Raw genomic sequence first — 24,425 nt, forward strand, 5'->3', positions numbered from 1 at the left:
TGGACTCTGATGCTAATTGGATTACTGAGCTTAAGGCTTCAGACAAGTAGTGCTAGTAAAATCTCAAGTGCTGGCAAGAGTCCCCATGAGCTTCTTAACCTATATTGCTTCATTTTGAGTGCCAGCTACGCGTGGTATTTGAAGCTGCTGCCTGTGGTCAACAGGTTCACATCCACAAAAGTCTGCTACCAACAGATTGGCGCTTCACTGGTTTTTCTTCGTGGAGGCTTTTCTTGCCAAGTGGAACTGCCTGCTACAGCAGTGGACATGCATGCGATGTGCCCTGCTGTACATTTTCATGCTGCTGTGGTCCATGTAGGCTGCACTCGGGTGTGGGTCTGTCACTGTTGGGTTCATTTCCGAGAACAGCTCCACATGCGTTCATTGGGTTCTTTCTGGCTGGATGGTGGTGTTTGGTCCAAAGCTGCCTTCAAACAACGCTGATCTCGCCATCATGGAAGAGAAACGGGCCACTACGTAACACACAGTACTAATGCGCGCCCAGCAGCATGAAGTTGCGACCAGTCTGCACATTGCGATGAGCCGGGGAGGCTTCCTTGACGAGGCATGGTTGACCGCCGAGTTTGGATCAAAACGACCCTTCACTCCCAAGTCTGGTCTGGCGGTCTGTAATGTGGCTAGCTGCAGTAGTAGGCAGCTTGCAGGGCCTGGAAAGTAACTAGTTTCTTGTGGACAAACTTCAGTGCGCTGCGGTGCTCGCCTGGGTCCATGTGGTCCACAGCTTTGTGGCAGCACTGTTTCACGTTGGGCTGTGGCCATAGCTCCGCAAACTGCTTCATTCCGTGGGTGTGGGCCGTTCAAACTTCAAGGGGCTGCACACTAGGCACGTGGCCTGGAGATGTGGACTTAGGTTGGCCCAGCTTGTGTTCCTTGTTTTTCACTTTTGGCCAAGAAGGTGGGACGGCGGAGGTAAGTATCTGGTAAGTCTGTTCTGTGAAATGTGTTTATGAATTTAGCCGGGGGTAGACACTTTGCAGTGGCAGTTGCCAGCACGTGCTCTTGCACTAAACTCTTGCTGCTAGGGAAGGACCTTGGTGCGCATGCAGCGAGACTAAATTTGTCTGTGCCATTGCAAGTACATTGGAACAGTGACACTAAGCTGAGTTAATGGGACGGGGTTGAATGCAACAAACAACCGTGAAAGCTTTCTTAGTACACGGAACACGTACATTGGAACAGTGACACTAAGCTGAGTTAATGGGACGGGGTTGAATGCAACAAACAACCGTGAAAGCTTTCTTAGTACACGGAACACTTGCTGCAAGGGAAGGACATTGGTGCGCATGCAGCGAGACTAAAGTTGCCATTGCAAGTACATTGGAACTGTGATACAGTCAAGTTGACGGGACGAGGTTGAATTCAATAAACAAGCGTGAAAGCTTTCTTAGTGTGGTGGTGTGACTCTCTGCCTCTCGTGAAACCCACAGAACACCATTGTGTCGGTTTTGCATTGTTTTACCCTTGGGATCAAGGTGGTGGTGCCGTCCAAGTGTGTACTGTCAAGATGCATTGAAATACAAACGGCGCAGCACGTGGCTTTCAGTACATGCTGCACATTCTGGTGGATGGCTAGTTGCGAATGCGCAGTTGTAATAAGTCGCAAGACCTTCATGTGGAAAGAGCAATGTTTGACGTGTGAGCATTTTGATTTGGCTTACCACAGCTTTTTGTGTGCTTCTTGCTATCGACTAACTTGATGCACTGTATTCTTTTTGGTAACATAAACTGGTGCCACACATGGCGGTGAGCCAAACAAGTGCCCACATGCCGAGTAATGCTTCTATACTGTCTAGTCCACTTGTACAATATCCAAGTGCCAAGGAAATCCCGTTATAACCGATAATTATAAGTGGGTTTTGAAATGAAAAGACTGAACCGAGCTCAAAACATTTTATTCGCATGCCAGCAAGGTCGTACTAGTACTGATTTGCGGAAAAGAAGCCACAGTCAGTCACCTTTGTTTGCCGCGTGTGAAGCTAGCGCAAATCTTTTCCAAGAGCATCTATAGCTGCTTCACCTTGCTGAGGTAAATGTCCTTGGCAGAAACAGAGTCCCCGATGGACTTGGGCCTCCTTCGAAGACTACCGGAGTAGGCTGCGAAACCGCGTCGTTAGAGTCATCACTTGCATTTTTGGTGCACAGTATCACCAGATTAAATCGTTATATTCGATATCGCAGCACTGGAGCATTATAATAAGCGGTTTAATTTACCATAGAAAGAATACAAAAGTTGATGGTACCTTAGCTGTTCATCGTTATATCCAATATATTGCTATAAATGGTATCATTACAAGTGGACTCGACTGTATGGCAATTTTGGATAGGACCTCTCGTGTTTACTGAGTATAGGTGGCCTGTACCAGGATGGGCTGCATGAACCAAAGGCCACGCATTGCATTTACTATTTTAATATATTTTGATAGTGCCTCGTATAATGTTTCTTGCCAAAAGGAAGCTGGGGCGTGCTTCAGCTCATCTTGGCACCTAGAAACCAGAATTTTTAGCCCCAAGTTTGCTTTGCAGAGGCTACTGAGAGAACTATCCGAACAGCCCTAGTCCGGGCTGTCGTACCTTAGTTTCTTCATTAGAAGATGGCTGGTCCATAGAATACCCGAGTCCCTCACTAACCTGAAGGCAGTGAGCTGCCAGGAGTTCTTGCATCGACTTCATGTCCATGCCATGACCTGGGTTCAGCCAGTTCACCAGTTGGGTTCACCAGTTGGGTTCACCAGTTGGGCTAACGACGAGTGGTGACCAGCGCTTAGAGGGTGCCGGTGACCTGAGCTGCTCGTTCAGCAAGTCCTTGCTGGACTTGAGGGTCCGAGCTGCGTAATGCCGCCTCCCAGTGCTCTTCAGAAGAGATGAGAGGGAATGAGTTGTGGGGGCATTGCCAAATGATATGAGAGACTGTTTCGGTGGCTCCGCAGTCTGGGCATTGGGGAGAAGGAAATATTGAGGGATAAATTGCATGTAGTCTGGCTCGACAAGGGAGGGTATTGGTTTGTATGAGGCACCACTATCGTTCCTCTGCAATAGAAAGTGACCAGTGGGGTGGAGGGTAGCGCCGGCGAGAGAGGCGGTAGTGGCAGGTAATTTCCTGGAAAGTTAACAGGCTGTCACGGGCTGGTTGGGCTCCATGGGAAGGGGTGCATCTTGGTCCAGCTTGGACGGTTAGCTCTTGAGCTGCAAGGTTAGCCGCTTCATTACCTTCCAGCCCCGCATGGGCTGGAGTCCAAATCAGCTCTGCGTGGGAGGTGGGAGGATTTCGAAGAATAATTTTGAGAGCCTGCGGGGAAATGTTACCACGGGCAAAATTTCAAATGGCCGTTTTCGAATCGGAAATAACAATTGTTGGTGTAGGCCGGTGAGTGAGCGCAAGTGCAATGGCCGCCTCTTACGCAGTGGCAGGGGAGCGCGTTACGATAGTTAGTGATTGGTAAGGGGGTGCTTTAGGGTCGAACAGTGCTTTGACTGCATAAGCATTGTGGTGGCGATAACTAGCGGCGTCCACATATGCGGTGGTCGGGCCCATGGGGTATTTACGGGCGAGCACGAATGCACGATGTTCCCGGCGTTTAACATTCTGCTCTGGGTGCATATTACGGGGAATTGGTCGAACGAGTAGGAGATTGTGTAAGTCGGGAGGAATGTGTACTCTCTCGTCAGTAAAGGTCGGTGCATGAAGCCCGAGCGAATCTAAGATAGATCTGCCTGCAGGGGTGGTAGAAAGGCGGGAAAGTTGAATCACAGAGTGAGCTTCCATCAGCTCTTCAGCTGTGTTATACATGCCTAGGCGTTCCAGTTTGGCAGTGGAAGTGCTTTGAGGGATTAGAAGCGCCGGTTTGTAGATTTTTCGTATGAGGCAATTTACTTTATGCAGTTCTGTTTTAGTCAGATTTAGGTATGGGAGAGAGTATGTGATGCGGCTTATCATGAAGGCATGAATTAGTCTGAGACGCTCAAATTCGGTCATTCCGTTGTTGCGGGCTGTTATGTGACGGATGAGGCCCATAGTTTGATTGACATGAGAGGTGAGCTGGGAGATAGATAGATAGATAGAACTTTATTCGAGCCCTTGAGGTCACCGTTGAGGCGGCCTCCGACGGGGTGGTCCCTTATTCACAGGGCCCATAAACGGCCAACACCTCCAGGCCCCGGGCCACTAGGGCCGCGTGGGTCGTTGCGGTGGGGCTGGACCGTAGGATCTCCCATCGCTCTTTGGGGGAAGGGGGTAGGGGGGTGGTGGTTGGGAATGGGATTTGTGGGATGGGGGCTTTGAGTGACGTACACTCTGCGATGACGTGTCGCAAGGTGCCTTTTTCTTGGCGACAGAAGGGGCATGTGTATCGGGTGTTGGCTCTGTTGCGTTGTATGATCAAGCCCAGTACTTTAAGTATAGAGACACGGAATTATTCTGAATTTTGATCGCTATGTCCGGAGTGTAGCATGACTGGCGGGGAGCAGGGAGGGTCATGAGCTCCGACTTAGTAGAGGAGCACTCAAGACTGACGAGTGCCGCTTCCGTGACTACGACGTCCGTGCCTGCCTGAAGCACCTCCTCAATTTGTGCATCACTACCTCCGGCGCACCAGAGAGTGATGTCATCGGCATACAAACTATGTTTAAGGTGTGGGATTTGAGCTAAGTGTTTGGGGAGATTAATAGGAGCCAGATTAAAAAGGAGGAAAGAGAGGACTGCTCCTTGAGGGGTACCAACTGAAGGCATGTGAATAGTGTCGGATACTAGGTCACCGACGTGTATTACAGCAGTACGATCAGTGAGAAACTCTTTGATGCATACCTGCCAACTGTTCCAAATTTATCGTAAAATGTACGAATTTTGACCCGTCCTACGATCTTACGAATCGTGCCTGAAATTATACGAATTTTTGATAAAAATGGAACCATCTATTTAAACGACACTGTGGTACCTGCGCCACCACGAGAAAGCAATACGTAGTGTTGTTATCACCATCTGCGAAGCTGCGATTTCTGTCGTCTTCTCGGGGTTGGCTACACATCCATATCCAGAACTCACTGCTACCTCGGCAAGCATGCTTCTAGCATGTTGTTCACGGGCCGGTTACGAATTCCGTGTTCATGGCGCTCTTTGTATGACTGCTGTGTCCTGTGCAGTAAGACCCGTGGTACGACCACGGTAGTTGCTTTGCTGTGCAATGGCGGGCTCGAAGCTGCGAAAGCACTACCAAGTGTTCTCACAATCGTACATATCCGAATTTGCTGCTCTTCCCAATGGAGTTGCTGCTCATTACTCTTCAACACTGACGGTTTTCACGTATGGTTCGGAAAACGTGAGAACGCGTGTCAAAAATGTGAATCCTTTTAGACTTAAAAATTAGTGTGCTGCCCACCACTTCCCCCAGTCCGCGGATGTTCCGAATTTCCATGTCACCAGGTTGGCAGGCATGTTAATGCAAGTGTAAACTTGCTGCCCGGGGTGAGTCATTGCCAGATTTTGGAGGATAGCTTTGTGCGAGACTCTATCGAAGGCTTTGGTGAGGTCTAAGGCTAGAATAGCAGCAGTATCTACCTTAGATGGAGGGATGATGATCTCATGGTGGAGTTGGAGAAGGAGATCCTGGGTCGAGAGACCCTGCCTGAAGCCTAGTGAATGCGGGGTGGAGTGAGATGTTTGTGCTTTCTGGACCACTGATGCGGCTCCATGGGAGAGGGTGGGGTGGGGGACTGGAAAATGAATCTCTGCGCTACGTGCCAGTAGGACTACTGAGCAGTCGGCATTCGTGTGCAGCACCGAAGGATGACCCGTGTTGGGAGGCGTCTTCAACAGGACCGACTGCCTGGATTTCGCAGCTGTCTCGTCAAATTCTTTAGCGACGAGCTATGTGCCCTTTCTGCAAGCTATGCTGCTTTACCGCAGAGTTCTCTCGCTTAAAGTCCATTTGATCAGCCTGCCCCTCATAACAGTACACAGCAGTTCAGAGCCAGTTCCACCATCCTGCATGAACATATAAACCGAACCTGCACTACTGCACCTGCTCAGCAAGAAGTGCAGGCAAAACCAAGAACTCGTACTGCACTTGTCTGCACCACTGGTGAATCGAGTCTTTTTGGCTGCACTCGCCTCTTGGACATTCGAGGGCAACGTGCAGTGCCTCTTTTCTCTTTGATGTACTGATGTCGCAGAGTGCAGGACGCATTCACGGCTTTCCCTGCACTTCCCAGAGGAGGTGCAGAAGCAGACGAAAAAAAAGTGCAGGACCAATTCTGTTGTGGCGGTACCTGTGCTGAACGAATTGTGAACTCGTGCAGAAAATGCATGCCAAATAGAAGAGACCTAAAGGGTGCATTCCAAATGCAGTGAGCTGCACTACTGAAATGACTAGTGGTGTTACACCGGCTCAACTGGTTCACGTGAATTCAAACTGAGTGGGCCAAACTTCAGCCTTCAATGTATAGAAACCTCGACTTCAACTTGTCAAGGTGACAACTAATTGACGTCCGATTGCCCACCTTTGGTAATATTCCGTAAGCACCGATGCCCGTTTTCCAAAATGGTACATTTCTATTTTATTCCACCCCACTATTTGAAGCACTCCACCCATTATTTCACTGGTCGCCTTGGAGCAGGTCTTACCCTGGCAAGAAAAACTGCTATCCACCCATTTCTTCCCGAGATTCTCCTTCTGGGAGCAAGAAAAGCTACTCCAAGGCGACCATTGGAACTAGGCAATGTGGTCTTAGCAGTATCGCTAATCCACCAACAGCAGCGGGCACCAGCCGAAACTAGTGCACTCGCATCGGTAGCAAAAAGCATGCAGTTTTTTTTTTGTACAATTTTATTCAAAACTGAAGCGCGAAGGAGAACATAAAAGAAAATCCCTCAGCGACATCCTTGTCTTGGGGGAGAGGGGGAGGGGTGGGAGGCGGCCTGGGCGGTGTGTCATTCTGATGCAGAATCTTGGTGGAAGTTGTCCACGTCCAGGAGGTACATGGCGCTTGTGTGCCGCTCAGAAGCCGTGCACCTTGAGCTGCTCCGGCTTGGCGATGCCGATGCGAGTCAGGAACTGGCAGATGTTGTTGCGCTGGTCTCCCTGCAGCTGCATGACTTCCCCGTACTCGGGGTGCTCCACCACCGTGCCATTGCAGGCAAACTCCTGCAAGCGCACAGCAGAGAAGAACATTACAGCCACGAACACACCACCACCAACTACAGCGCATTTTTGGTGGATCAACGCCTGAATGATTGACCACCACACCAAGGGCGGTTGATGCCTAAGTGTTTGCGACAAGTGTCCACACGCACCTTTTTGCAGGCCCTCACGATTTTCTTCTTGTCATAGTCATCCGATATGCCCTGCACGGTTGTGAGGGTCTTACGACCGTTTCGCTGCTGGATACGAACGTGAATTAAACCGTCCTGGACACCTTGCTCATCGCCCCTGATCGCATCAGCAAAGGGGTCTGCGGGGGGGAAAAAAAATACAATCAGTACGCAATAGGCAAAAAAGGCTGCGCACTTTCAACAACTTATTCCACCAAGTGGTGGTTGCAATAGGCAAAAAAGGCTGCGCACTTTCAACAACTTATTCCACCAAGTGGTGGTTGCAATAGGCAAAAAAGGCTGCGCACTATCAACAACCTATTCTACAAAGCGGTGGTTCAAGTGATCCAACAGCGTTTAGCTAGCAAGTCGCACATGCCAGCAGTTTGTTTTGCAGTGCGCGGTAGTCCGCCTCACTAAGTCTAAACAACGCTACGTAAAGAAAAATAAAACTAGTTGTTTCAAGGCAGCTACTTCAAGCCGCATTAACCACAACAACAACAACAAAAAAAAAGCGCGCATGTTTCTTTAAACTCGAATCCTAAGCCGGAAGGTTAACACCGGCCATAGCCCTCAAGCTACACGAGGGAATAGCCGGTTGCGGACGGGCTTCAGACTCAAAATACAGAATCGCGGCAACGGAAAGATTCCTTTAGGCAGGAGTCACCCAGTACCGTAACCTTATGCGAATACGAGGGAAAAAGACCAAGGGGGCGAGAGAAAGGGGGTACACAGTTAGGCCTATTTCCGCGCCCCCACGTTTTGAGCTAATTCCTAGAAGCTAGTCAAACGAGTTTTCCTTACAATGTCCACTCTCAACGTAAGCACGATCGTAGAGTCCATGTCCGTGTGCGTATCGCCGCAAAACTCAGGTGGTCAATTAGAGGCTGTTACGAATAGGCTGGCGGTGCTGTAGTACTTGCGCAAAATGATCGCCAAAAATGCACTTTTTTTCCGATGAAATAAAAAGACTTCCTACTCAGCGTAAGTACAAGTGCTCGCTTGCGGCGAATCAATACTATTTTACTCACTTAAAAAGCAGCCGAAGCAACGAACATGCATCCAAACCTTACGACGCAAATTCTTTAGCCTGACCTTGTGTCAACAAAGCACGTACAGAGGAATGCGAATCAAGCCTACTTACCAAAAGTTTTGAGGTTTTGGATGCCGGCAGACATACAGTACTCCTTTGAAACCGGAAATTAAAGGTAAGGGTATCCTTCACGAATTTTTCAGCTGTGCCTGAACGAGTAGGAACACCACCTCACTGACTACACACGCCGAGAAGGTGCAAGAGGCAATCGGACAGTTGATGACGAAACACCGTTGGTGGGAGCGAGAGTTGCCCGGATGTGAAATGAACCAGTCCGTTGCGGGGGTAGGCCGGTAGTAGCAGTTTTTATTTGTTTGTTTTGTAGCTTTGATTTAAGCGTTTTATTTTCTTGCTTGTATAATGTATCTTAAGAACGTAAATTGCAGACTTTACTAACGCATTGATTACTGTTTCAGCGCATCAGCAACCACCAGAACTTTTAATAAAATGGAGCTGCTAGGGGCGGCCTTGCGTCTGGATCGGTTTCGATTTCCAAAGTTTGTCAAAAACATTGAAGCAAGGATTTCAAACTAGTGTGACCCTGAGGCTGCAAAAACTAACATCTGCTAACGATTTTTCATTACAATTTTAGGACTGCCATTTATTTTTATTTCTCTAGTACACTACTTTAGCGCTGGTGTCATTCTTCGAAAATGGGACGCTTATCGGCTTGATCCACCGCGAGGCAGACGCACAGTTTTATGTGTGTGCCAGTGGACATCGGCTCTCGTGCGTGAAGTGAGTTCTGTAGTACCAAAACGTGTGTGTTTCGACGTGAAACCTACAGTGCCGGCAACGTTTCAGCTGGCATCGGTTTTGTCCGACGTCTGACCATTGTTTTGGAAAGCGGGTGACAGGCGTTTGGTTTTCCGACGCTACGATCCAAACGCCGCCGGTCCAAGTCGCCGCTTGAGTCGCACTGGTGTCGAGGCTATGCCAGCGGTCTGCATAGTCGGACTGTCGACGTGAACTAGGAAGTCGGGAAGAAACTTTTAATTTTTTGGCATCCTACGCCGTTAGGATTTGCAATCATCTACAAGACTGTAAGTGCTCTACGTTCTTCTGTTTCGGCGATCGTACTTGTGCAATGCGTTTTGGGATTGCGTTTGTCATGACATTGGCTCGGGCCAGTGGAATATCTTTCGTCAAGTAGGCCTAAGACCACGAGGTCCTTCGAAACAGACTTTCTTTGAATTACTTTTAGGAAGGATGCAGTTTTGTGTGGGTCTCAACGTGTCACGCGGCACCCGGTGCGCACGACGCATCTCGTTAGTTCCTGACATGACTAAGCAGGCGCCCGGACGCAGCTTGTTTGCGCCGACGGGAGAAGTGGCTATCGGTCCATTGAGAGCGAAGTGGTAGAGGGGAGGGTGGGTGGGGGAATAGTAAGCTTAACATTTTTCTCGGCGGCGCGCAGATATTCAGTCGTTGGGTTACGACCGCAGACGTCATGCAGCGGTTAGTGACAGATTTGATGAACAGCGTGTGTTCCCCTTACAAGAAATGCAGTATGGAACGCTGCCACTCCGGTGACCCGCGTTCGCGTCGGCGCCCTTCGCTCCAGCTCCCCCTCCCTCCCCATACTCGAGGCATGTTTCTCGGCGCCCGCAAATTGGGTTATTATAAATTGGTCTCGCCTGCTACAGTGGCGAAACATGCACGTCCGTAACGTTAACAGAACACGGGAATAATCGTCGGCGCAGGGTTTAATTTGGGCCTAACGCTGCCTAATGTCCCAAGCATTCCAAGATGTCAAAAACATGGCACTGGCCGGTGGGGTGAAGCGGCGCCGTGCGTCGCCCGGCTATGTGCTTGTACGATCGCTGGAGAAAAGGTGTTTTGTGCCTCTGGCGAAGGCACTAGCCGGGCGTTTGGCTCCGTGTTACGTTACGGAAAGGTTTGAAAGTTTTAAGGAGGCTACGGAAGAAGAAAAAAGCGGCCCTTTACCCTGCGGCTAGCCAGCATACCGACCTTGCGCGAATGGTCACGTGCGCGGTATTTCCTGAGCGAACTTCCCACCCTATCAACTTCGCGCTGATAGTTCCAATCGCTTTTATTCTTCCCAGCGCTTACTTTAAGTGGTATTTGGCGCACTGCATTAATGTTCGTTATCGCCACCCTATGAAGGGCTACAAACGAAGCACGTGTGATATGCAAGGACGGTCAATTTAGGAATTTGCCGTACTATCGCGATTTTTCTCTCCATTTAAACAGGTTTTACAGGGTTGTGTACGTGTGCTTTCTTTTTAATTGGGCAGCCCTAGTGCGTATGTTTGTGCCACTATACGCGGAGATTGCAGTTATTTTTTGCTTTTGTGTTTTACCACTTAAACATAGGCTACAAATATCCTGAGAAACAGCTGAGTATTCACCGCGACCACACGTAATTCCTTTCTGTAAATAGTGTTGAACAATGATTGCCCCCCCTCCACCACTTTTTTTTTACGACATGCAAATTTTACATTGAAAAGCATGAAAATGTGTGCAAATTTAAAAAGTCCAGCTGCAGTTTTGGAGCGTTTTGGGCCCTGGAATCTTCCTCGCCTTAATTTTCTAGCTGCCAAGTGGTTTCAGTGCCTGCTTCAGCGTACTGCATAGTTCGTTATGTTTGAAAACTATAGGCCCGTCTGGTGGCACACGGACTAATGGTGTCGTTAGACATGCTTACCATTCTAGTTGGCCTATTGCCCCTATTCAGTGTCCATCTTGGCCTCCTTACACAGCCCCGACTTTTCCGTGTTTCTCACACTGCTTTGTCTTATTTCTTGCGTGGGGTGGGTCACTCTATCAGTGCATCTACTTATATCAGTGAGTCATCCTGTTCCATTCTCTTTTTCTCTGGTTTGTCTCTTGCGTTGCACTCAGCTTCACTAACTTCAGATGGTTATCAGACCTTGTTACGTGGGTAAAATGTTTCTTTCAAACTTTGCCCAGTGCCTGGTCAGAATCTTGTTGATAGAAAATATTTCTGAAACTTTGCAGTTTGTCCATCTGTGTGGTGTCGTGAAGGCAAAACCCCAAATTGAACTGATTCTTGATCTCTCTTCGCAGTTTTAGAGTTTTGATTCTGAACTTTCTTGATGTTGCCAATATAATAGTCTAGTCCACAGTCTACATAGTCTACACGAATCATTTCGTTTTCACCAAATACACTGTTCATCATTTCTTGAGTCTTGCCCTAACTAGGTTTCGTTGTGGATGTACAGCCAAGTGCCGATACTTTAGGCAGACGTGCACCAGTGGCATGGAGATGTAATTACAAAGATGCCCACCTAACAGGAGAAAATTTGGTAACGTTATGCCTTCCATGTGGGAGGACAGGACAGCTTATCCGGAATGCTTTTAATTGATTGATTGATTGATTGATTGTAGGGTTTAATGCACCAATGCAATGCTGGCGATGAGGTGTGCCGTAGTGGAGGGCTCCGGATTAATTTTGACCACCTGGAGTTCTTTAACGTGCACCGAAATCTCCTTCAGAAAAGCGGCTGGTGGCCGGGAATTGAACCCACATCCTCGTCTCAGCAGCAGAACGCCTTACCCACTGAGCCACTGCGGCGGGTTATCCGAAATGCTTCAAAATTTTGCAGAGGTCCTGAAAATGGGGTGCCAGCTGTTTTTACATTGATGAGGCTGTATAGCTATGGCAAACATGTCATGTGCTGGGAAACACTGTGGACAATTGGGGCTTGTTTTTACACCTAACACTCCAGCAATCTTGCGCCTCGCGCACAAATGGCTTTTTGGGCTGGCAGGTCGCATGGTGCTTTTTCGCAATGGAGTGTCTTCCGGGCCTGCAGCGCAGGTTGTGAAAGAGCACACACAGTCCTTGATTGAGTCTGAGAATTTTCCTGTATGATGACCTTTTATTTAAAAAAGTCGCAACTGATGTGAGGCACCAGAAAAATGGTGGCAAAACAGCCCTTCAACAGAAATCTGTTTTGTGTCCGTTTCATTTATGTCCAGTTTCATGCTCTGCCTTGCTTGTATTGTGCCATGTGCCTTTGGCCAATCAAGGCTTGGTTGAAGTGGACAATTTGAGATACACAAAACTCTGCATTCTTCCCCTGGTTGGAGCAGTGAAGCTTCTGCAGAGATATAGCGATTCTAAATGGGAAAACGTTAGTTTGCTGTGTTGAGAATCCGGCATCCTAGGCACACAGTGTTTTATTGCGAAAAGGATAAAAAAATGGGTCAATGAATGCTTGAAATGGCACCATGTTTCTCGGGGAAGCTCCCGTAAACAGTGACTAATTGAGTGGGAAAGAAAATTCGGTAAATATTATTCAAGTGGCTGGTGTTGGAACCTAGGTCCTCCTGAGTGCAAGATGAGTAGAGAACCACCTTGCTTGATGGGCCACCTCAGCGCGATGATTTCAGCTTACTAGCAGTGCACATAGTAAATGGGTTGTGGCCTTTGACTTGGAAACGGGTGTTGGAGACATGCTAAGTATCTTTTTGTAATGCAAGCAGGCCAGTTTGATGCGCACATACATCTGTGGATTGTTTAAGTAGAAACATTAAAAAAGTAATACAATCGGCTCGCTCAATCTTGCCAACTTCAATACTATGTATTTAAGTACAGCTCTGTTTCTGCTTGCCTCGACCAAATTTGACGGGCTTCTTGTCAGTGTATTGTTCCAGCGAGATCTTGCCAGTGTTGTATTGTTTAGTCAAGGTGGGTCCAGCGCATTTGTAGTTATTGCCTCTAGTAATTTCTCACACTGAAAGTTGCTCTGCTTTGTTGAGGTAACGCATTGTGAACCCCTGAGTGAAACGGGAACTCCTCTAACAAAAAGGGCACGAAGAAATAAACTAGAAACCTTCATTGTTAAAGGGGCAGTGACGACAAATAGAACTTTTATTCAAAAGATGTGCTGTTATATAGTATCCTTGGCACTTGCCCTGCAGCAAACTGGGCTTTATTCTCTGAAATATATAACGAAGCCACAATTTCAATTCTTCGACTGCTTTGTGTGTCCCATGATGTCAGCAATGTTGTATTGAAGGGTGGTATTTTCAACGGGTACTGTGCTTTTTATTCACTGATAAAGTTAACGATTACACCCAAAACTTCAATTCTCCCACTGCATTGCACGTTTTGTGTTTCGTTGGCAGTGAAGTGGGAGAGACAGGTACCTAAAACAGAGAGTTGGTATGTCAGCCCCATGTAGCATCCAAAGGCTGCATTCCAACAGGAACCAGAACCGACACTGGCAGGAGGCCATATCAAAATGTGCTTGGTTATCGTTAGTCTTGATTGTAGGGTTTAACGCGCCGACGCAACGCAGGGGATGAGGTGCGCCGTAGTGGAGGGCTCCGGATTAACTCTGACCACCTGGGGTTATTTAACATGCGCCGAAATCTCATGCATGCGAGCGTTTTAGCTTTTCGCCTCCATCAGAAAAGCGGCCGCCGCGGCCGGGAATCGAACCCGCGACCTCGTGCTGAGCAGCACAATTATTGTCAGTCTTACTAGTGCGCAGTGATGCTGCTCGGCCATTGCCCCAGTGCTCGGTTTACCTTTGTCAGACCTGTGCCTGCTGTATTTTGTTACGTTATCGTTTTTTGCAACATTGGGTACGGCAACAAACAGGGTGGCGAAAGCGGCAGTGCACCTATGGTAGTTGGCTGGGGTCTTGTCAGGCAATCCCAGTGAGCTCGAAAATCATTTGCACGACGGCGGTTTTTGTAGCTTCGGCCGGTGCATGGAGGAAAGAATACTCAGGAGAGGCCCCTAGCACCCAAATGCATTGCGAAAAGTGTGGAGGAAGTCACGTGAATTTTCTTGAGCCCATGGACAGTGTTGCTTACTTGTTTACAACTGCGGCGGCCAAATTTTGGCGAATAGAACGGACAAATTTTTAAGGCGCTTGGTATGTGGCTGCTTCGCTACGCTTGCAAACCAGCGCAGTCGCTACGACAAACGTTTTTAGATTAGGCCAGTTTGAAAACTCTGCCGTCGGAGGCGTCTGCGTTCGCCATCGCGCGAGCCTGTTGCTACGACGACGACAAACGCTACTTTGCCAGGCTTAAGAGCTGAAAAATCGTCTTTCTATCTCAAAAACGAAGGCCGTTTTTCGATTGAAACTTTGGGTGAGGGTTAGAATGGGCAAATTGAAGGCAAAATCAACAGCTTAGAAGATGACATCGCACCGAGGAATTAGCGACGAAGCTGTTTTCGCTTCGAAGCGAGAGGGCAGGGCGGCGCCATGTTAGTCAAATCAAACCGGAGACGGCAAAGGATGATGGGATAGAGTGCTGGGCTCCGTGGGCTCAAGTCATGGCGGGACTCGGCTTCACAAATGTGACGTCAGGGCCTCTCCTAACCTTTTCTTTCCTCCATGGGCCGGTGGTAGTTTCGTTTGTGGCGTGTTTGTGTTTACATGTTCGTTTGGAATTTTTATTGGTTACCCCACCGTGCCTACTGCTGTATGAAGAGTGTGTTAAGTTTCAAGTGCAGCTAGCTTGCTCTGCAAGCTTATAATCCCTGCTTAATCTTTGTTTTGTCAGCTTTAGCCAATTACACAACCTTGTTGTAATGCATCATTATTCTGGTGCAGGGAAGTAGCTAATGAGTCCCATGCCTATTCTCCTCATTCTATAGCTTAATTTCAGCAAGGGTTGGGGGTATGACTTGTTCCAAGAAGGCAGCGTTTGGAAGAAAACAAACTTGGTATTTTTTTTTATGGCCCACTTAAAAAAACTTTATGCTTCCAAACTGCATTAACCGCCTCCCCTCCTGAAAGAAAACGAAGCCTAGGAGGAAGAGTAGGACCACAGAAATTGTTGACAGGGGGTTAGTTTTCTGGGATGATGATGATGGTAGGGTTTAACGCGCTGACGCACCGCAGGCGATGAGGCGCGCCGTAGTGGAGGGCTTCAGATTAATGTTGACCACCTAGGGTTCTTTAACGTGCGCCGAAATCTCGTGCACGCGAGCGTTTTTGCTTTTCGCCTCCACCAGAAAAGCGGCCGCCGCGGCCGGGAATCGAACCCGTGTCCTCGTGATCAGCAGCACAACGCCTTAGCCACTGGGCCACCGCGGCGGGCAGTTTTCTGAAATGGAATTTTTTGTGGCTGTCCTCTACACCATGCAGCTACTGCGTTTTTTTTTTTTTCCATTTCTTTTCAAACTCCTGAGGGGTGTATTATCATATTCAGAGAATGTAAGGGCAAACCACACCAGCTGGCTAGTCAGTTTCGAATTAGCTTAACTATGTCAATTTGTGATGGGTAAAAAAAAGGGACTATAGCCACCAAGCTTTGTTTGTTGCCACTGTTGTCTGGTAGTGTGTGCAGTTAATGCGGGATTGTGAATGCGAAAAATACTGGTGGGGGGGGGGGGGGGGGGGGGGTGGTCCTCTAACTAAATCTATGCATCCAGCTGATTGTGGCTTGAGGGTTCAGTGAGCGAGTAAAGCTTTTATAGTGGAGGGAGACGTGGAAGGGTGCTCATTAAAGCAACTGTCGCTGTTTGTTCTCTTATTCAATTATTCTATTTTTTTGTGTGTATGATATTTTTGTTTATTTGCTTGCATTTATTCTTTCTGTCTCACACTCCCTCTATCTCTTTTTTAGCCGGCACATCTGACGTGTCCCATGACCTCTGACCTTGGAGATCGACAGGAAATTTGTTCCGGCCTTCAGCAGACAGTGAGTTGCTTTGTACTTCTGAGCATGGAAAGCTGTTGTCTGCAGCCTTAAATTGCGCATTGTGCAGCAGGGAACCAGTAATTGAGGAAACAAAATTTGTACGTGTGATATGTGGCTTTGTTCACCCGAGCACATATTCCTATTCACTGTGGGTGGTCAGTAGCCAGCATTGGTACTGACTGCCACCGTGACTTGCAGTTCATCATGCAAGGGTGGTCTGCTGCTGTGTTCACCTCTGGGCCATGTCCCGCCAATCCCTGTGGGTGTCTTCCCTTTGTTGACGATGTTATCAGCTGGAGTACCATTCACAGGGATAGCTGTGTGAGCTCGCCAGCTTCTGGAAGTGCAAAAGGGTGATTGGAGGTCCGTGGAAGTGAATGCAATAAGGCTGAAGGCTTCCTTGCATGCTTTTTGGATGAGAGTGTCTACCTTAGAGCGTTCTTGTGGCTTCAGCTCAACTTTTTGGTTGCCGTATGGTATGCAGCTGGTCAGGAACAGTTTGAGGATGGAGCAGGCATTGTTTTCTCGTAGTCTGTTATGCTGCGCGCATGTGGGGTGGAGGTTTACAAGCTGAACGACTGAGGTGGAGTTGCAGTAGAAGGGCTGCTGCGCTCCATCTGTGGACGTGAAAGGGGATGTTGAGGATTCGGAAAGTAGTCGCTCGCAGCACAAGGACCATGGCAGCAGTGATGGGTGGGTTGGGTACAGCTTGTGGGGGGGGTTGACCGTGTGAGCGCAGGGGGCAAGTAATGCTTATTTGGCGGCGGCATGTGTGAGGCCTCATTGCTCAAGCTATTCTATTGTGTAGTCAGTTGCTTTCTGGAGGCGGTCTTGTTAGTGTCCAGATGGCGCAGTATTGATCCAGATTGTTAATTTCCTGGTGGAGGAAGTGTGGTGGTGGGTACGCTTTGCAGTGTTGCAAAGTATGGCAGAAATAACTATGCTTGGGGGGGTAGGTGTGGAAAATGAGGCGAATTGTATTAATCTCGGCTGGATTGTTGCTGTGTGTCCCGATAGGAAAGTGGGGACGAACTGCACAGGAACACCATGTCATTTTCCTCCGTCCTCTGCATTTCCCCCTTCGAGAAATTGGCCCCTCTTGCATGAAGCGGCCTAAAAAGGTAGGCACATGCCCCTGTTTCTACCTGGAGACATCGACATTCTGCACCATTTATGGGGGCTACCCACTCACGTCGCAAAAAGGCACTGCCCTCCTGCACGCGTCCCAACCCCATTATTTGACCTGGTGCAACTACCTAGTGCTTCCGATGTGACTGGACCCCAGTGTCGCACGAGACACCAGTCTGGACCTTACTTAGCCCACAAGACACCCCAACTCGAACCCCATCAGCGACCACTATATCCTCACCATGTCTTGCACCTCCCTCCGAAGAAGCCGGGACATGCAACACACGCAAACTGACCCATCTTTCACAAGGATACTACCTTTCCACCCCAGCTGTCTGGTATTCTGTTATTTAAATGGAAGTGCCAACTGGAGTGGGGCAATCAATGCCAACTGGAGGCGATCTTGTTTTGTTCCTGTTTTACCTTATTGGACGTTGAAATTGCCGTGCCAGCTTTCAGATAGGAAGTGGAAAGGGGGGGAGGGGGGGTTCTGACTACATGCTGGGGGCCGCGTAATGCTTCCCCCCGGGTTGCCAGTTGCCGACCCCTGCTCTACGGCGTTCATGATTCATGCCATCCGGTCGCGATCGGAACAGGAGGCACAGGCGGCCTGTCACCGAAGGCCCACCTGAGATGCGTTGTGCCCATTCAACTTGCCGTCTTCCACCCATCCCTCACAGACTCCGGCCTTGAGTCATCTCTCGCGCGCAGATTTGGGGATCCCAGCTGATGTGCAAGCGCACAGAGCAGGGGCAGCACCTCTTGGGGGACGGCTGGACTAGCAGTGCCACTGGACAACACATTTCTGACGCATTGTGTCCCATCCCGAAGCGCACACCGAATCGTGATTGCAGATCCCGGCGATCCGCACAACCTGCAGCGCCACGGTGGGCAAAAGTGGAACCAGTAACAAGCTCCTCTGCAGCCTGGACGAACACGCCCCTGTGTCCATCTTCGTGGTTTCTAACAAGCACTGGGAAGCCAGCACTCTACTCCAGACCTGTTGCCCTCACGTTGTGCTCGTGCCTTGGCAAACTCTTAAACCACACAGTGCAGCACCATTTCACGGCATGTCTGGAAGACTTGTACCGCCACACCATTTTTGGTTCCCAATTGACAACACAACCTGGTACAGTTATGGTGCTTCACAATTGGGTGCCTTTGACATCGTGCCCATCCCCTGGAGCATGCAAGAGACAGACTACGGCAAAGCCGCATATTGTAGTCATTCTTGGGCTACTTAACCCTTTCACTGTTTCTGGCCGTGACGCACCCCAAGTGTCGGCTTGGTGTCCGAAATATGAGGGAAGAAACATAGTGAGTTATTTGACTATGACAGCGTCCGGAACGTAACATGTCAAAAAAAAAAAAAAAAGAAGAAACGCGGGTGAGAAATCGCTTTTCTTTTATATATTTTCAGTTTGCAGTGCACGCTTCCGGGACAACGACCCCACCGTTTCAACATCAGAATCTGACGCTGTGGAACTCTCACCCCTTCCTCGGATGAGAAACTCTCAGAATGCGAATCCGAGCTCAGCTCGTAGTCGGATCAGAATCAAAGCACCGTCGCTCCTGTCCGCAGTCGAAGGCCCCGCGCGGTCAGCCATCTGAAAGTAACTGTGCACATGGAGGGAGCACTTTTAGCAGCCCGCACAATGCACAGAAAGGAGTGAGCGAAAGCCGTGATTGAGTCATGTTTCAGTCTATTGGAGAGGCAACGGCGCGCTGGGCTAACCTGGCATGCCGGAGAAGACGCGGGAACAGAATAAAAAAAAAACCTAGAAACCCGTTGCGGGTGGCACAACAACCCTTGCACCCATAATCGCACGCATGCCGCATGGTCACTCATCTCGACAGAGTGCAGCGCGCGGAGCGACCAAGCCTCCCAGCAACGCTAGGTGGGAGCAGTCGCTCCGTATTCTTCAATATACCGTCAAGAGAGGTAGCGAGTGAAAATACGAACTACTAGAAAGATTCGACAGATGGCACGAACAGTCCAGGCGCGCCGGCGCCGCTTTGCGCTATGGCATGAATATTTGAATGCAGAATGTAGAACGTACCGGTACGTCAGTGACACTGCAGAGGAGAAATGCGAAAAGTTACCGTTACGTCAGTGACAGCAGAAGGGTTAAACCCGAAAATTTTGGTCTGTCTGTCTGCCTCTCACTATTCAACCGTCCGACCAAAAGTTAAAAAAAAAACTTGCACGAGAATTTTATATGGCTAAGACATTTCCAAACTACTAAATCTGGAGAGGTACTTCGACTTGTCAACGTTGTTGAGCAAAAAGAAAACATTGGGCATATTTCATGCAAAACATGAGTTCACAATGGGTATTCACAGTGTTATTTCATTGGAAATAAAGAGTGCTTGACATTTGCGATAGCAGATACAAAATGCATATTAAAAACAGTGCTTTGACCCCAGATTACAAAAATTTGGCTGCTGACTGACTTCAATAATCCCTAATATGATAAGTGTGTCCAGGGTGAACTGCAGTCCTTTTGGGTGACGGCGCATACGTGATGCGTCTCGCGAAGGGATCGCCGCATGAGTGAACGCATGAAGGTGCGCGATTACTCTGGCGTTGTCTCGTAGCGCGTCGCCCCGGGGAACCATGTCTCGTGCCTTTCGCCATAATTTCATCCTCCGCTCTCCTGCTCACTCAATTTTTGGTGGCCCCCTCGTTCTCTCTGTTATCTCCTAGCAGGTCACTGCCGGAGAGAATGCCTCTCGCTGTCTCGGCATACCGCCCTCCCCCTCACACTTTTGCCATACTTTCCTCCTTCACTCCTCCTGCTCTCGTTTGTCTATCTCGTTTTCTATCTCATTGGTCTTCAGTGTTCCCTTCGTGCGGTCGGTTACGAGGGACAATGGTGCCGTGAAACCGCCAGAGTGGGCACTTAAGGGCTGCGCTCTAAAACAGCTCTCGCAAGCCGGGACCTCTTCCAAGTTCAGCAGGGGCGAAACGTTTCAGTAGATGGTGCGAGTGGTGGAATGCGGGAAAATTGAATTGACTTTAGCAAACCTCCTCCAGTTTACTTATTTATTGCACAAACAAGGTGATAAACAGCCATCAACTCTGGCCATTGCACATTAGCACGACACCTGTGTAGTTCTTCTATTGATAAACACGATTCTGGAGGAACCGTAAACTCAAAATATTTAAACAAGAAAACTGCATTCGAAATTAGGAATGCTGGTGTAAGGCATTGATGCTGCTCTGCATGACTCTTGAACTTATCTGATTTTTGCGTAAACATTTGGCTGTTGGGCGGGCTTAAAGGCCAACTGCACTCAAAATTTCAAACGCTTCAAAACGTGATTTCCGTATAGTCTGCCTAAAAGGACTGCAAGATACAAAATATGACAGCTGAAATACGCGTATCCGCGGTGCAAACGACCATAAAAAAATCTGAAATTGAGGAGAACGCGGCTATTATGGCCAGTCTGAAGGGACGTTCCAGCCGGCCAAGCCAGCGAGCGAGCGGCGGCACACGGCCGGCCAGCCGGGACAAACCTGCAACGCTGCGCCCTTGCTACAGCCCCAGGAGAAGCGTGCCCAGTGGAGCCTGACTGGTTCTCCTGACTGGCTGTAGGAAAAAGCGCAGGGCTGGCTGCAGTGTCACTTCCGCTTGATGGCTGTTTGTGTGGCCCGCTGGCAGGTGCACCATCGCCTGCAGCGGAGCTGTCTTCAGCGTTTATGACTAATTCACCACGCATTTCACAGGGCTACCGGTCATGTACCAGTTGGTTTCGTGGTACGTAGTGTACGTTCACAAAGTAAATTTGGTTGATGTGAAATTTGAGTGCAGTTGGCCTAATGTCAGTGCTTCATAGAAGCTCCTGTTATTGCCCCCTGGTTGCATTAAGAAGCAAGTTTATTTGCAAATTATCACTGATAAACAAAATTTGCGATAAAGGTACGTCAGGTGTACTCATCCCAGTGGCTAAAAGTATGTCCGATGTACGCAAGACACTGACTCTTATCGCTGTGTCTGAAGGTAATTCGGGCGTACCAAGATCTGTTGCGACAGAGCCCCCGATGCGAGTTTGCATGATTGAGCTAGACTGGTGAACCACTTGCAGACGGGAGTTCGGATGACACAGAGTGGCAGCCCCAACTTATGCTGCTAGTTCCATTGTGGGGAGAGAAAAACGATTCAAGCCGGCCGAGTAATGCTGTCAAATCGCTTCTGGAAACACAATGGTTAAGTTTGTGCACTTGTGTGTACAGCACAAACTAAATTTTTCACACTGGAGTCGAGTACATAGAATGACTCCCATCGAGTCCGAAGCAGTAGTGATACAGGCTGGAGCACCTGCACAGGAGGGTTTTTCAGCTGCGCAGATGTCTCGTGGATGCCTGTGCGGCGGTGCTTGAAGTTGCTTGTCAGTACATGAAATCTTTCCAGCAGGTGGCATGACATCGTGTCGCAGTGCCACAGTTGCAGTGGCCATTGCACTGTTCCCGTGGGTGCCTCTTTGGCACTGTTAGAGAATTGTGTCAGGACCTGAACACCGCGTCACTCTCAATGGTTATGTGCGTGTGTGGAAGTGTGGCACGTGTACTGTGCACACCACAGTGGATTCACAACAAATCCCAGAGCATAGTATGTCAAGTTTATGTGAGTTGCAGAGCACATTGGACGTACCGAGGAATGGGAGTCTAAAAAATACAGCAGACGTAACCAGCATCGGGGGGTTGCTTGCGCCTGCTGGTTTCTTTGTGAGCAGTCCAGAGGCGCTCCATGTTAGCCATCCGCCTCACTCACAACTCGCAAGGAGAGCAGTCCTTTTTCATTCTTATATTCGACCATCCAAGCTCACTGACTGGTCACAGGCTATTTCTTGTTCCTATGTATATTTAGCCAGAGTCCTGTAAAGCTTTTTCATACTGCTCTCGTCTGCCACCTTGGTTATGTAGCACCAACCGGCCGTCCTCCCCCTTTTGTTTTCTCTGAGCTATGGCAGCGTATGTGCCGCCAGGTTTTGTTGCCGGTGTTTCCGCCGCCGACACCGAAACCATGCTATATCGCCCCATTGGCCCATTGGTACATGCATTGGAAGGAGATGCTTTGTTTCTTTGCTTCACAAGCTATGTGAAGCTAAGCCCCTCCCGTAGTGCTTTCATCCGCCACATAGTGAACATGATTGGGGGGCTTCATTTTTTTTTTCCATTACATCCGTGCAGCTGAAGCGGAAGTGCGCCACAATACTTCTGTTGGCGAATGCTCAGCTGCCGCCGCTTGCTACCACAACTGCGTCATTGCGGCATGCCAAAGACGCATTGATACGATTGCAGTGCAGAAAGTCGCAGGCAACAGCCAAAGAGGGTTCGGAAAGCGGGCATGAGCGAGCGTGTATTTACCGCCCGTGACTTTTCTCGCCCAAAGGCGAATGATGGCGACAGAAGGGATCAGGTTTTCCGGCTCCAGAAGAAGCAGAACTAGGTGGTGGCACTCTTCAAGGGATGGCGCTACTTAAAAAAGCGGCCGTGACCGTGATGGAGGGGCTTTAGAGTCCTGGTCTGTCTGACTTGCCCTTAGAGACAGCAATAGATTCGTCTGACGTACCATTAGGTAGCTTGAAAGAAAAAAAAATTAAATTTAGTTCTAATGTATTGCAGAGACTTTGAGTGCAGAATGCCTCACTGGACAGGTATACTTCTGAGCATGAAGCACGTTTAAGAAGGAACGTGTAATATACACGGCCTCTCCTGGTGAAGGCTGTGAGGGCGGCTCGCACCCAAGGTTGTCTTCGTCATTGAATGTCGCCTTCACTGGCTGCAGCCCCCACCACTGGGGTTTTGAAGGCACGTCGACAGTGCAGATCATCACACTTTATGCAATGTATCTGCAGTGTTATCAGCCCCCACTTGAATACTGGTGGGGCCACCATTGACCCATGTTTTGTCGGTGAAAAAACAAACAAAAACAAATGCCTCCTTGGTGTTGGAACATCAGTCTTGCACAGCAGCAAGACTGCACAGTGTGCGTCACTTTGATCGGCAGTTCGTTCCGGGATCTCTCTTCGTATCGAAAGCCAACCTGCATGGGTGTAGTTGCCATAAATTCGGAGTAAAAATTGTTTCACAAGGGGGGGGGAACGCTCTGCATGCCTCTCTGCATCTTTCCCATGTCAACTTGCCTAGTTCTTTTTTCATTTGTGATGACTTCTTTTGCAAGAATACTTCTTCAACATAAACGCTTTATTGCCTATTCTTTCTTCAGCGTATACTGGTGCAGCGTCTTCTCACTCACTCTTGTGAATTCTGACGTCCTCTTGAGCAGGGAATTTATGCTTGCGCTCTCCCTGCAGTCATTGCGAAGGGATTCCAGGATGTTTTGCTTCATTTGGGGAGCAGGGCACGTTGGAAGGAGGGCACCCAGAGTTGCGGCCTTCATCAGAGTCTGGTGTGGTGTGTGTGTGTGAGAGAAACACTTACGGTAATCAACTACATCTGGCAAAGTTAGATTCCTAACCATGTCCAGAGTGTTGAAGAGGGGATTGCAGCATCATTTAACAGAATAGCGTTTTTTCCCCCTCAAACCTTCAGAACACCTTCCATCTTTGTGGCACGTATGGTGGTGGTATAGCTTTACGCAAATTAGCCTCTGGTAAGCATGTTACCAGTCATGCTCAATTCATTCCAAGGAGTGGCCCTGGCTAGTGGCATGAAGAATATGTGCCGCTTGTGTTTTGGGAAGTTCCATTGGCAGGTCACTGGACACAGAAAATCTCCCCATGTAAGAGGGAGCTGTAGCCCAAAGTGGGCTGAAGAAGAAACTTCTGTTTTTGGTGCCTTTAAGTGTGTTCTGGATGAAGAGCACAGTTTGTGCTGGCTGAAGTGCCTAACTGAAAAGGATTTTTTTATGCTTTGTGTCCACATATAAATTTGTCATTCTTCATATTCGGCAATCTGGGTGGTGGGGACTAGCAGCAGTTTTTAGCTGTGTGCTTTGTAGGGGGATACTTGGAAAGAGAATTTTCCAGTCTCTCGGCGAACGACAAAATATTGTTGCTAGGCTCGAGATTGTGGTGGGTTTTATTGCAAGAATACTTTTCCAGCTCAGTGTACTTAGCCAAATTTTGACATATTCAAGTAGACATCTCCTCGGTGGTATAGTGGCCAATGGAGGAGCTTGATCTCTGGCTGTGGCAGCATCTTACAATGGAGCGAGACGTGCACACAAGTAAACCCTTTCAGTGCCATTGATGCAG

At 48.8% G+C, this 24,425-nt stretch overlaps 2 protein-coding genes across 4 annotated transcripts in view; one reads left to right on the forward strand and one right to left on the reverse strand.

Annotated features, from left to right (window-relative positions):
* Window positions 1-6,826: 6,826 nt before the first annotated feature.
* Window positions 6,827-8,659, reverse strand: Eif1 (eukaryotic translation initiation factor eIF1). Its single transcript, XM_077699660.1, has 3 exons — window positions 8,469-8,659; window positions 7,307-7,464; window positions 6,827-7,157 (listed from the first exon to the last, which is right to left on the reverse strand). The coding sequence occupies exons 1-3, from the start codon at window positions 8,500-8,502 to the stop codon at window positions 7,011-7,013; spliced, it is 339 nt and encodes a 112-aa protein (XP_077555786.1). The 5' UTR covers window positions 8,503-8,659; the 3' UTR covers window positions 6,827-7,010.
* A 424-nt stretch (window positions 8,660-9,083) lies between these two features.
* Larp4b (La-related protein 4B) overlaps window positions 9,084-24,425 on the forward strand; it is a 56,320-nt gene continuing 40,978 nt past the window's right edge. For 2 of the 3 annotated variants that reach the window (XM_077699642.1, XM_077699644.1), the window contains exons 1-2: window positions 9,084-9,460; window positions 15,999-16,073. In XM_077699642.1, the coding sequence (XP_077555768.1) occupies window positions 16,020-16,073 (54 nt within the window). In that variant the 5' untranslated portion in view covers window positions 9,084-9,460; window positions 15,999-16,019. The remainder of the gene's footprint in view (window positions 9,461-15,998; window positions 16,074-24,425) is intronic. The other variant, XM_077699643.1, reaches the window with a different exon arrangement.

Source organism: Haemaphysalis longicornis, unplaced genomic scaffold, assembly GCF_048455015.1.
Source record: "Haemaphysalis longicornis isolate Haplotype H1 unplaced genomic scaffold, Haemaphysalis longicornis Haplotype H1 scaffold_2, whole genome shotgun sequence".
Lineage (NCBI taxonomy): Eukaryota > Metazoa > Arthropoda > Arachnida > Ixodida > Ixodidae > Haemaphysalis > Haemaphysalis longicornis.

What these genes read in the sequence shown, in the direction of transcription:
- Eif1 (XM_077699660.1), bottom strand. Translation starts at nt 8,502, where the DNA reads ATGTCTGCCGGCATCCAAAACCTCAAAACTTTTG. An exon ending in CCAAAACCTCAAAACTTTTG is followed by an intron (nt 7,465 to 8,468) that starts GTAAGTAGGCTT and finishes TCCCCCCCGCAG; the next exon opens with ACCCCTTTGCTGATGCGATC. An exon ending in TCGTGAGGGCCTGCAAAAAG is followed by an intron (nt 7,158 to 7,306) that starts GTGCGTGTGGAC and finishes GTGCGCTTGCAG; the next exon opens with GAGTTTGCCTGCAATGGCAC.